The sequence below is a fragment of the Calliopsis andreniformis genome, chromosome 3 (genome assembly GCF_051401765.1).
Source record: "Calliopsis andreniformis isolate RMS-2024a chromosome 3, iyCalAndr_principal, whole genome shotgun sequence".
NCBI lineage: Eukaryota > Metazoa > Arthropoda > Insecta > Hymenoptera > Andrenidae > Calliopsis > Calliopsis andreniformis.
This window is the reverse complement of record NC_135064.1, coordinates 14206010-14219069: the sequence shown is the minus strand read 5'-3', so window position 1 is coordinate 14219069 and position 13060 is coordinate 14206010. Positions and strand designations below refer to the sequence as shown.

At 36.7% G+C, this 13060-nt stretch overlaps 1 protein-coding gene across 3 annotated transcripts in view; it reads right to left on the bottom strand.

The window, feature by feature from the left end:
* Positions 1 to 3584: 3584 nt before the first annotated feature.
* The window catches only part of Cdase (neutral ceramidase), a 36316-nt gene continuing 26840 nt past the window's right edge, over positions 3585 to 13060 (bottom strand). For all 3 annotated transcript variants that reach the window (XM_076393407.1, XM_076393408.1, XM_076393409.1), the window contains 8 exons: positions 9411 to 9533; positions 7555 to 7749; positions 7236 to 7466; positions 6607 to 6702; positions 6176 to 6346; positions 5388 to 5503; positions 4360 to 4528; positions 3585 to 3818 (listed from right to left, as the gene is read on the bottom strand). In XM_076393407.1, the coding sequence (XP_076249522.1) occupies positions 3765 to 3818; positions 4360 to 4528; positions 5388 to 5503; positions 6176 to 6346; positions 6607 to 6702; positions 7236 to 7466; positions 7555 to 7749; positions 9411 to 9533 (1155 nt within the window). In that variant the 3' untranslated portion in view covers positions 3585 to 3764. The remainder of the gene's footprint in view (positions 3819 to 4359; positions 4529 to 5387; positions 5504 to 6175; positions 6347 to 6606; positions 6703 to 7235; positions 7467 to 7554; positions 7750 to 9410; positions 9534 to 13060) is intronic.

Below are 13060 nucleotides of genomic sequence, written 5' to 3'. Positions count from 1 at the left end.
CGCTATTGACGAACCGACACGGACGCCGCACGAATCACGACTGCGGACGCCTTCGTCCCGACGGAGGACACCGGTTGCCGACGCTTCTGCGCACCTCTGGTTCGGCGGAAGTATTCTCAGTGTCTGTACCCTTCTTTCGCGTCTCTTCTGTCCGTACCTTCCCATCCTCCATTCATTTCGGGATACTCGGCTCTTTGATTGCAAGTTGGCCTTATTTTTCTCCTGCTCCGCGGAAGAGAGGCCTACCAATGGATGATGGCTTACAGGGTCGCGCGAAATGTCAAGTCGATTAGTCTCCTCCGCGTAGGGTGACATTTTCATGGAGATGTAAAAAAGATTGATTATAAATATTTGCTCTGAAATTGAAACGAGAGATAACGAGTTGAAATAGGTAATGATGTGGCTTCTTATTTTGCGATAAATTTGGCGATGTTCGTTAGTCACTGTGATAACAATTGCCACTGCACTCTCAAGTCGATTTTATTAGAATCGAAGACAGTGATTGCCATTTGATGTTTCTATTTTGGAATTTATGTACATCGATGTATATGACTACATAATCCTCTTGGACTTAGAATTCAATCTTGGACTTTTATCAACGCCTTTATCTTTGAACCACAAACGTGAACCACGACTCTATTAAGGTCAGATGACTGGTTACCTTTGCGTGACCATGCAATAAGGCTGATAATATAATGAAAATGATTCACGAGTGTAGGTAGAACGTCTAGGCTATCGGTATCTAAACGGGATTCAGAGAGTAATTGCGCGAAGATAGGTACAATCGCTGTTTCCGTATAGATATTGTGCAACAAATCGTATCATTTGCATGCCTATTAATATTTATGCTAAGAGTCAGCTGCTACCTCGAATCGTCGATACACGACTCTTAATGAATTACGAGTACAATGCCTGGCAAACCGTCGACGAGATTTGAACTGAATAGGGCAAATCGTCGAGTTTGCTTCGCGGTTCATCGCTCTAATAACCTTGGACTTATGAAACGGGACTCGAGGACATCCGTGAACGTCGCAACCCCCTTTTACTTGAGTTCTCGCTTCATTTCGCGAAGGAAGCAACCTCCTGCCCTCCGCTTCCCGTGCTGCATCCCTGTATTCATTCTTTTATCTTCCTGCTTTGAGGAAACGGAGACAATTCGTTCTTTCAGCAGCTCCTGTTCAGAAGTGTCGAATTCGGACCGCGTCGTTTAACTCCTCGATGACGATGCACGTCTTCCACGAGGTTTTCGAGGTCGTCCTGCTAGTTTCGTTTCTTTTACCGAATCATTTGGCAGCGCGAGAGTTTCACGGGATAAATAAGATCTGTGGCTTTCTGTGGGAATTTTGTTGATCTTCGGATTTATGTACGCTTTAGGGTGCTTTAGAGTAAAATTATACAGAGTGTTTCATGGAAGTTATTCTGGTTGAGATTATACGAGGATGTTCAACAATTCTATACTTTAAAATAAAACGAAAATTAAGAATGATGAAAATGCGTTTGATGCTTTGTTTCAGAATTATTAATTAGTGAAAGAATGTCTAAAGTTTGTGAGAAATGTGTCTGACCTGTGACTTGTTCTATTGACTTCGCTGTGCCTGACCTGACTAGTGCGCGTAACAGTAGAATAAGTCCTAAGTCAGACACATTTCATACGAATTTTAGGTGTTTCCTCAGAAACTAATTCCTAAACGGAACATTAAATGCAATTTTGACATTTCTCATTCCTCATTAAAATTGTTGATACCTGTTGTCAAACACCCTGTATTTTTTAGCAATTAACTCGTATGTTTCTTGTCTTGATCAATCATGTAGATGTTCTTTTCTGAAAAGTACTGGGATGATCCATTTTTCGTAAACCACATTACATATTTACGTAATGTGATGTTTTGGAAATCGATTAATTAGGTCTACCTGCTCGTCCCTTAATGACTATAGTACAAGTATCGTGAAAAGCACGATATTGGTAGCCAGAGGCATCCGATTATACGGTCTGAGCGGTTTGGAAGTACCGCTGCGCAAAATGGATTCCAGTGATCGGAGTTTGGTGCAGAAATTATGATGGCCATGGTGAGATACTTCCGGCAGAACACGTATATGCTCTTAATTCGATTATCGAGGGCATTCATCGGTTTCACATGGCCATCGACTGCATTCTATATTAAATGCTACTCGTTTAGTTTTTTTCCGTTTGTTGCAACAAAGGGGAATTCATTAACGTTGTACTCCTTTTAAAAGGTTCTGATTGTCTTTTACTGGATTTGAAATCAGTAAAATGTAGCAGTGATCAAGGTGGCCAATTTCCTTTAAATTAGGAATAAATTTGAGTACTATTAAAAACATGAAGCCATCTAATCTAACGTGTTATCTTTTATGACATGTATAAGTCTAAGGTTCAATTAACAGAATGTGTAGTTTCATAGTATCAAAATCTTTAAATGGTACTGTCTGAAATTTAAATTGTAATGAAAATAAGTATAATAAAAATGCAAGTTTTTATTTTAATGTCAGATGTTTGTTTTTCCATGCCAGTGAAATCTGGACAACCTTGAAAATACAATATCGTATTACTTTGATCAAGGAAGAGAAGGAAATTGGTTTTTCATATTAAAAATGAATTAAATTCGCTTGAGTTTCAGGGACCTGTACCATGTAGAATACAACTGCATTTCCCTTCGAACGAAACCAATTTGAAGAAACATGGATGTTAATCCCTTCGTTGTAAAACAATCGATAAAACCTCAATATGTTGAGGTTTAAAAACTCAATTTTTATATAAATTAATTCATTTAATACGGGAAGCTCTTGCCATTCGACGTTGATTACGCAAACGATTCTGTCTCGAGGGAAATAAGCTGACCATCTTCATTGTATCACTTAAAATAAAAAATTCTATTTACTTATTTATCAATTTTAATGCAAAAAGCTAACTACGAACATTTCTTCTGCCTAGAACGAGAAAATTCTCGTTCTCCTTTTTATTGTCAGCTTTAATAGTATTAAACAATTTTAATGCAGAATATAATAAAAATCCATATCTACATTCTATATCTATTCCAGTATCACAAGATTTAAATCCTATGCGTATTTTATTTCTCAATCTTCATCACAGAAAATTACACAGAGTGCACAGTTCAATTACGCCAATTCCAACACATCACTATCAGATGTTTCCAAGGAGAAGATTCATTTGACCTCGTATTTAAATCTCCAGAACTATCACCAATGTGGAGTCACAATTATTTGAACAAAGAGCATTGATGAGTCTCTAGACCTCTGATTTCTTCAGGCAAGTTTCTACTAGGGCATACAGAAAGAAACTTCTAGTCTCTATGTAGAAAAATCGTTTCTGACCATACAACCTATCGTAAAATGATCAAATGTATTTGATCGAACTTTGCACGACAAAACTTCACATCATAAAGTCGGACGTTACGAGGTTCAGAAACTTGTCAAAGCTGCTTTCATCGAACACGAGGGCAGGGATATCGGTTTTAGGACTTCCGTTGAAGGAAACTCTTCTGCTTTCCACGGTGGAATTTTCTTTTAAAATTTTTGAATTTGTCCTTCAAAAAATAAATCACGCGTGTATTTCAATAGCTCTTAATTTATTCGCAAATCATATTGCAAAATCACATTTTTTTATACAACTTTTAAAAAACCATCCACGCATGTCGTGAGTCGATACGAGGACTCGTCTTGCAGAGATCATAGCGGTATGGAAAACTGTACAAAAGATAGCGTGTTACCAGGCTTTCGTGACTGAATTAAATCTGATTCAGTCGCGAATAAGACGAAAGCGTTTTATTTCGTACCATCACCTGTAACAGAGAATACAAGAGGATATGAGATTAATATTTAGATAGACATCGACGAATGTTTATGGGAGAAATTATATGTCTCTAGAGGAACTGTTGACAGTGATTTATAGACTTCAGAGTTTTATGCAATTTCATATTTAATAATCACAGTTAAAAAAATGGAACCTAAATAAAAATTAGTTTCATCTTTCAAATACTATATTTTGTATTTTATTTTTCACACTCTCTGTGATTTTAATTATTATATGCATGCTATAACTTTCTACATATTTCAAATTTCCATAAAAGCATAAAATCCGTAGTCTAGTAATTTGTAAAAATGGGTAGAAGTACAGACAGTAAATTACAATGAACACACAGTAAATTAATTAAAAACTTTCGTCCTGCTCTCCAACACAAAATCATTCGTTAAAATTTCAACACGATTTAATAGTGTCTCACATGTAATTTAAGTAGCAGAGGTATACAGATTACATCTCTTTCGAGTTACACAAAATTTAATGATCAGGTTCTGCACGTTTTTTAAACGTTCCCAACTTACTTGGAAGTGATTGGATACGCCGTAGTATGGAAAAACGCCACCGAGGATGTAGCGGTAGTATCCGTTGTGCCTAATGCGATATTCACCCTGTTTGATGTCCTCCGGGACTTGCCACGTAATGGTCACCTGACTCGAGCCGAGAACCACGGACGTCCTCTTCCATTCGAATCTGTATCGATGATACGGATGAAATGATGTATGGTTACTTATCTGACACCTTTTTACGCTAAGTTTATATTATACGAGGTACTAATGAAAATTAGAGATACTCTTTCATATACGTACGTACATATGTATTTCATATACAGGATGACACCAAATTAAATGGTTCCAATTTTATGGTAATTATTCTACTCTTCCTGAAAATGAAGAAAGGTCGTACCTACATACATTCGAAAATTCCTTTTTTCCTAAACAAACATTTTTTGTTTAAGAAATTAATTTAAGTAATATTTAAGGAATGCTTAAGATTTAGGAAGGTACTTATAGAAATTGTTGAAAATTACTTCCTTCTGCAAACATACATGCTTTACATCTAGAAATGTTTCACGAACTGGTGTACAGAAAATTTTGTTGCAATAGATTACTAATACTATTATTATTACAAATTAGACATTTTTGATGTCACAAAAAATTAAAGTTCGAAGGAGTTAATTCAATAGGAAAGTCGCCATTAATTCCAGTCCATGCTTTACACGAAAATTGATATTACTGTTGCGATTGATTGATAGTACTACCTAGATTTTAGTACATCCACAAACGGCAGTTATGGAAATTTATAGTAGCACTTCACTTAAATATCTCGAGATATTTCGTGCTTACATCTCGAACAGGATGGACTTCCACTTTCTAGACATATGTATGTCATATGACCTTTTCTCATTCTTCAGAAGAATAGACTATGCTGGAACCACCTATTTCGGTAGCATCTTGTATATTAATAGATTTGTTCATGCATACATCAAGAATTTGAATACATCACGCGACGCTCATTCCAAATACAAGTAAACAAAAAAAAGTTTATGTACTTAGTTTCCCAATTGGCGTCGGTGGCCACAGGAATCCACACTTCGTCATCCGTCAACCTTTCGACTGCCAGAAACGTATTTTCTGTCATTAGATTGTTTCGTGGGTGACCAGAAATCTGCCAGGATAGATAAAATAGTGTTTTTAGGTAAAAATGTAACGTACCATTAGTTACGAGACTATTCGTCAAATAAGATATTTTCTAGCAGTGGATGTTTCCTTTCAAGGTTTGGCTTACTTCAGCGTAGATTCAGGATATTTCTAGCAATAAGAATGCAATACAATTTCTCCTCTGAGTTATGATATCGACTGTAGCATTTAATGTAAGTACATAAACTTGCTAAGTATTAGTAAGCATATAAGGACGTAGGAAAATGATCGTTCCACTTGGTCGTGGAGCGATGCAACTGTTATCAAAATGGAGATTGCAAGAAGTTACACAACTTGTACGTGAGCCCGTTTCGAGTCAATTTTGGGGAGTTTTGCGTAACACCCTTATACAACACGGGGTCGAAAGTAAGTCATGGTCACTCTGTCGGGAAGTTCTGAATTCGATATACCCACTCAAGTGAAGTCAATATGGGGTGTAAAGTGAAATGTTAAGGTTTCCATTAATTGCAAGTGAAAACCAATCAGTGAAAGTGTGATTAACTGTTAGTATACAGCATACATAATACGCCCTCTTTGAAGGAACTTTGGTAATCATAGTGGAAACAAATTGTGGTAATAAAACGTTTCGATTTGATGAAAATTATTTCTGATTACATTTAAAATTTCTTTTAGTACTTACAAAAACAGTAGTGATGACATCTCCTGGAGAGACAACTTTCGGCGGCTGTTTGATGCAATCACCGAAATTTCTGCCCCATTTTGGAGTGTCGTAGAGCACAGGAGGTACGAAGGTCAACAGATTCTTCTTTCTTAGGTCGGGAGGCGATGGGCCAGGTGGCAAGTGCTTTTTCTGAGGGAATACGAAAATTGCTGCTGCTATAAAAACTACTGATTGGGATTATATTCTATAATAATCCCTTGTTAAATACACATGTATGAATATATCTAATACACAATAAACGAGGGAATTGTGTATTTATTATATGATGTGTATACATAAATAATCGACTACTGCTTTATCAATTTCATTCAGACACAAAAATAGTGGATTATGTATTATATTACATGTAGTAGATACTAGAACTATTGTATAGAGTCCTGTATACTTACAAAGATGGCAGCTGTCACGAGCTCCTGATACACTTTCAAGTAAATGGTGAGTGTATGAGGTCCATATATTGTAGATGCACCTTCATACCTTTGAATCTAATCATAAAAGGTTAAAATGGAAGATTGTAATTAATAATGGACAAGATTGAGCGAAACATACATCAATCAAGCTTAAAAATATCTTGAACCCTTAGGTCTTAGATAATTGATCCTACTTACTGTCTTGTTCCTTCTTATATCTCAATTATATATTAAAGAATTTTAAAAATATTTAATAACACATAAACTAAATTTACAAGATTACAAGAAAACGTACTACTTACAATAATTAAACAAAATTTTTTTAAATAAATAAAAATCGATGAAATAATCATTACTACCCTAATCCAAGTGACTAAGACCTAACTATACAACCCATCAGAAACGGCCATGCACTCTGAACATAAAGATCTTCAAACAAGCTACTAACAAAATCACCGAGTCGTTTCACAATTAGAGTGTACCTAATAATCAAATCGAACTAACCATTTCTTGGACAATTGCATACTAACAGTCTCGCCCACTTCGATGGGCATGAAAACGACTCAAACCTGACGCAAGGAAGGAAACACGAATGATCTATGGTTTACCTGATACTCCTCTGGCGTGGCGATGTAATCGCTGTACGTATTGCAAAGACCAGCGACTATAACGGAGGTTTCGTCGTCGGACGCGTCGTTCATGACCGTTTTGATAGCCTCTCGCAATCTTCTTCCGGACATTGTTGTGAATTCCCCTGGCACACCGGCGATGACAACGCTCCCGATCAGCGCGACCTGGGTCGCCACAGTTTTTGGCTGCCATTCGTACGGCAGCTTCATCTGTAGCATTTCCAAATCCCCTTTGAAGCTGATCGATCGTTCAACGTAATAACGTTTATCGTCGAGAAGTCCCGTCGAGGGAACTTACGCGTCCTGTGGCAAGCAAAATCGGCTTAGCTCCGTGGCACTTGATGTCCTCTTGCGTCGGAACTGCTAGCAAGTTTCTAACCGCGTTCCACAGAGGATTTTCTGACGTTGTACCCTGCTCGAACGCGAACGAACCTGGGCCATCGGTTGTTCCCGCTGCGAAACTGTAACCCATCGCGGGTTCACAGCCGTGAACCTAGGAAGTTGTGGGATTAATCGATAGAGGCGTTGAAGTTCCTTCGGTTAGGTGTACGATTAGATTACTGTCTTGAGGAAAGCCATAGTACAAGAAATGTCAAAAATATCGTTTCTTTTTGTAGCCAATTTTTATAGTATATAGAGTGAGACTCGTAATTGTATCATTTGAATTGTCTTTAAATTATTTATGGCATGAATAAATGTTTCAAACGAAAGTTGTTTGGTGTTGGGGGTATGCTTTTTTAATAACAAACAACTTTCGTTTGAAATATTTTCTCATGCAACAAATAATTGACAAGAAAATATAGGTGATACAGTTACGAGACTCACTCTATTATTTAAAATAGTCAATTTGAAATCGATTTTAGGTTCCATTTAAACAACTAAATTCAAATTTCTCTAATGGTTCCTTGACTAGAGTTTTACAAGTGTTAAATTAAGTTTGGGCTAGGCTTAATTGGAATGGAGTGGAAATAATAAAACGTTACCTACTGATAATGACATCTATAATGTTCACATCTTGAGAAGTAATAAAGAAGTTATCTCATCGGGAGTGAGACACGACTATGAAAAGTTGATTAACAATAAACAAAGAACATGAGTCAGACTTAAGTAAAATTTTACGAGCTTTATGTTACATGTGTTTCAATACACAATATTTCTTCAGATGTCAGATGTTTCAGATGTCAACTGATGCGCTGATAGTTCACATGTGTCTTAATAAAAATGTAAAAATATATGAAGATGCAGTTCGTTTGTTTTGTACAGGATGTTATAAACAAATATGGGAATTTTTATAGCATTGGTCATCAAGACAATAAAATAATTCCTTGTACACACACTGGAATAATACCTATGTTTTTAATTATTAGCTGTTTCGTATTCTTTAAACTCCTGATTTTATCGTAAAATATTAATCAGTAGTTATCGTTCGATCATTTTATGGTATCCTAGAATCTACGTGAAATCTGTCTGATTCAGGACTTATACTACTGCCAGAGAGCATTCTATTGCACAGAGAGGTCAGACATAGTGAAGGCAGTAGAATAAGTCTCGAGCCAGACACATTTCACGCGTATTTTAGGTGTTTTCTCAACAGTTAACTCGGAAACGAAACCTAAAACACAATTTCAACATTCTTGATTTTTCTCTTATTTTGGCATATAAGTTACAAATCAGTGTCTTTAGGACGACTTAAAAGACATTCATAAGACATCTTAAAGACGTCTAAAGATATTTAAAACCGCTATAAGACATAAAGACGTCCAAATTACGTCTACAAAACGTTCAGACAAAAACAAACGTCCAAAAGAGTAAGTCTTTAAGTCATCCATGTAATGTGTCTATAAGACGTCTTAAGGACGTGAATTTTGAAAGCCTTTAAGACCTATGTTACCGAATATTTTTAACTCGTCCAGTTAAAGCATACAATATTTAGGCATAAAATGGACATAAAATAGACGTCTCCAAGGCATCTTATACTATCAAGAACGTCTGCAATCAATCTCACACTTTTTGTATCACCCTGTATATCGCTAAGCGTGATGCCTCTGAGTCAGATGTCTCTGCATAAGCACAGCAAGTTTGTATATTCAATGGAGAGCTATATTCACCCTGAAACCTCGAAGGCAAGTATGTAACAAAGCAGGGTATAGTTACCGTTTCAGTTTTCCTCGTGGTCTCATTATAGAAGTCAGCCGTCTCGTTCACCATGTAGACGTATTGATGAACCACGCGGAGCGGACCGATCACTTCCTTGGCGTTCCCATCCTGCCACAGGCGCTGCAATCACCAGGCAACGGAACACGGGTATAGAATCGAGATGTTAGCGGGAAACAACGCAACAATGCGTGTGTACGCGCGTACGCGGTGAACCACGTACGAAACACGCATCCGCCTAGCTCGGCTAGAAACTGTTCCTCCGCGTTTCTGCTTTATGATGCTAATACCTTCTCTCGAAACTGGCGGACCGCTCGCTGACCGCGTCACGGCTAAGGAGCATGCGGATGTATGTTAATTATCGTGTTTTTGCGTCCGCGATTGCTTACTGGGGAAAGTGTACAACCTCAGAGATATTATAAATATTAAGACGTATACATTACACTTTTACTTTCTTTGTCCCCGTTTGAGACTCTCGGCGGAATTTAGATTTAGATCGTGCCACTGCGTTAACTGGCACTTGGAAGACTGAACGAGTAAGTAGTAATGTTTCATTGTAAGGAGGATGTTGAGAGGATAATTTTACGACTGTAAAGCCTTGTTCAGGTTAGCTGAGTTATTTCAATTCAAGCGGTTTGAACGCAAGAGATTTGAGGCAACTTGACCAATGTGAACGTGTTACTTTACTTGTCACAAGAAACTGTTTGCAATTTCAAAGTGACCGAATTTCAGATTCATGTTAATCATAAGTTTCTCCACCAATTTTAGTGAGTTGAGTACATTATAGCTTCGATTAAGCGAACTCTCATTATCTGTGTTCCCTGTTATTTGGAATTTCGATTATACTGTTTTCTCCATATAGGTTCACTTCTCACTGACGAATTTATAACATGGGACACACTTATGCGAAAAAAAGTCACTCTAAACCATTCCAAAAATTATAGCGTGAACAGAGCGAAATTTATTACCAGGAAATACTGTATTCGATAAATTAACGATAAGAGTACAGTAGAACGAAATTAGTAGCCTATCTAAATTTAGAAAATTGGACATCGAAAGGATACTTCATCATCGAATTTCTTTCTAAGCCGATTAATCGTGATCTTTCTGTACTATCTACCCTATAAGTCTCGAGTGGTGTTTCTTTCATCATCCTAAATAAAGGACGCGCAGTCAACGTAGATCAAAACGATCTGTCCCTTGACATTAATCGTCGCCAATTTTCTCGACCGTTTCATCCTCGCTACTACTGACGCGGATCCTGGTTATTAATAAGCTTCCTTGGTCCGGCGTTCTTGACCGCGCGCGCAATTGTAGTCTTTCAGCCTCACACGCACGCGCTGCTATATTTCTGTGTACTACACTGAGGGAAAGTGGAGGAAGGTGAAGTTGCGTGTGCAAGAAGATGCGATCTCAGATACAAAACGACTTAGCGTGAGTGGAATGGCGAGATACAGTCGCTTCGACTGATGATGAGGAGTAGAGGTGGGGATGATATGACTCGGGAGATGAGTAAAAAGAAGTCAAAGAGGTTTGAATCGACGAATTTTGAGAGGGTTGGAACAGTGATTTTGGTTTGGATATTCTTCTTGTTTCAGTAATGTTGAAGTTATTTTACATTGTAATCAATTACAGTATTGTATAATAACTCATTCAGTATGTTATGAACTGTTAATGATGGGGAATAGGTGTGAAGGCGATAAATTGTTAAGTGTGAGACAGGATAAACTGACGAGTTTGAATAACGTTGAAAACTTGATTTCAGGTGGCGAGTAAATAAAGAAGGAAGCGGATACGGTAGAAAACGACGGAGGCACGCGACGTAGTAGTATAAAATTAAATTAGGCCGTGCTTAAGGTCGACTCTAAACGTAACCGTGAAAGTGAAACGATTGATTTTTTAAATAAACGTAATAATATTACGTATTTGATTCTTCTTATTTGTCTTAACTTACACAATTTTAACTATTATATAAATAATATTACCATCTGGAAATTTTCCAATATTTCTTTACCATTTTTTTATGATTTTCTTCTATGATTCTATTAGTTTCAGAAATTAATTTTTTTATTTAGTTCATTTGGAATTCAGAGTATTTTTTATCATGTTTATAAATTTCTTAACTTTCACTGTTTATCTTAAAAATTCAATGCTTCTCGAAGTTTCGCCTGCGACTGCAACCTCAACAAAAGAGGATCAATCAATTTAGTCGGGTCCAGAGATGCTTATAAATTAATGAATACCTGCGATACTCGTGTCAAGATACAGGAAATTGATCGAGACTCTTCAGAAACCGTATTTACCAAGGGTAATATCAATTCACTGCTGCTCATAAAATAAGGAGCCACTGAGTTCTGTAGCAGGAAGTTTGGAATTAATTAATTTAGTTTTCCTCGGAATAATAAAGACATGAAATACAACTTGATCTTGGTTTGGCTTGTAAACGATGCAGCTCATCGAAAGTTTAGAAACTTCTATAGACTTCATTCTTATTGAGAGTAGATTTTACACTCACTAATTAGTCATACAATTAAACAATGACTAACAATTGAATGATCAACGCAGTAATGATTATTGAATTGTTAGAAGTCGACGATGAAAGTTGTACGTCAAGTTTTTCATAATGTCAATGCAAATAGAGACCTACATAATAAAAATTAAAAGTCATGTTTCTAGAAACTACTACGGCTACTTAAATCATGACAAAGTCACAGAAAGGATATTAATAGTAATAACTAGTTCAATGTCGATCAACAGAAGACTGAAGTCATTCTGCCAGCAATAATTGTAACGCGTGTGAACGTCAGATCGTGCTTGCTCCCACTTCATTATGTATGCACCACAGACGAATGGGTAAAAATGTATTCGCATAATTAATAGTAAACTCTATGACGAAAACTTATTCTGTCGTGAGTATTTAATCATTCTGGTAACAACAAAATAGTCGCCAGAAGATTGAAGATGTATATGAAGTATTTGCATTATTTACTTCAAGGATATATTGTAGTTCACCCATTCTATCATTTAACAATACAAAATTTATCAACGAACATTGATGTTATTGATCGACTGCACCAACCAAATTAAATAAACGACAAATTGGAAATTGGAATAGAGCAGTAATCCCATGTTATGCTGAAAAAAACGCGTGTACTCAAAAACACCTGGGAATTGTATTGTCTTCATAATCCATCAGAAATAAAAGCTGAAGATGAACAATGCATCGATAACAGGATCAATAACCATTCATTTCGTTGATGGAACATTCACAAAATAGAAGACTACATCAGTTTGCAAGCTTTTAAAATATTGGTTCGTTTCAAAAGAGTCCTAGTTAACATCTACAATATACTCATAGAATCTATATTTTCAGAAAGGAAAAATGGGATTAAAAAAATTCAAAGCTCAAACAGAAACAAGTCCATAAGATACTATTGAAACTGAAAAACTCAAACGCCAATATCTCGAAAACAGAAACAAGTGACTTAGGTCGCTTTGCGTTACAACCACAGATATGTCTCAGTAAATTTAAATTGTAACTTAGAGTCGATATCGTTCCTAAGAAGAGCTACTGTAGGGCAACAGGTATCCGGCAAAGGCCTCTTACGAGACGTGTGAAAATTTCTTGCGACGTCGTGATTCACGAGGTC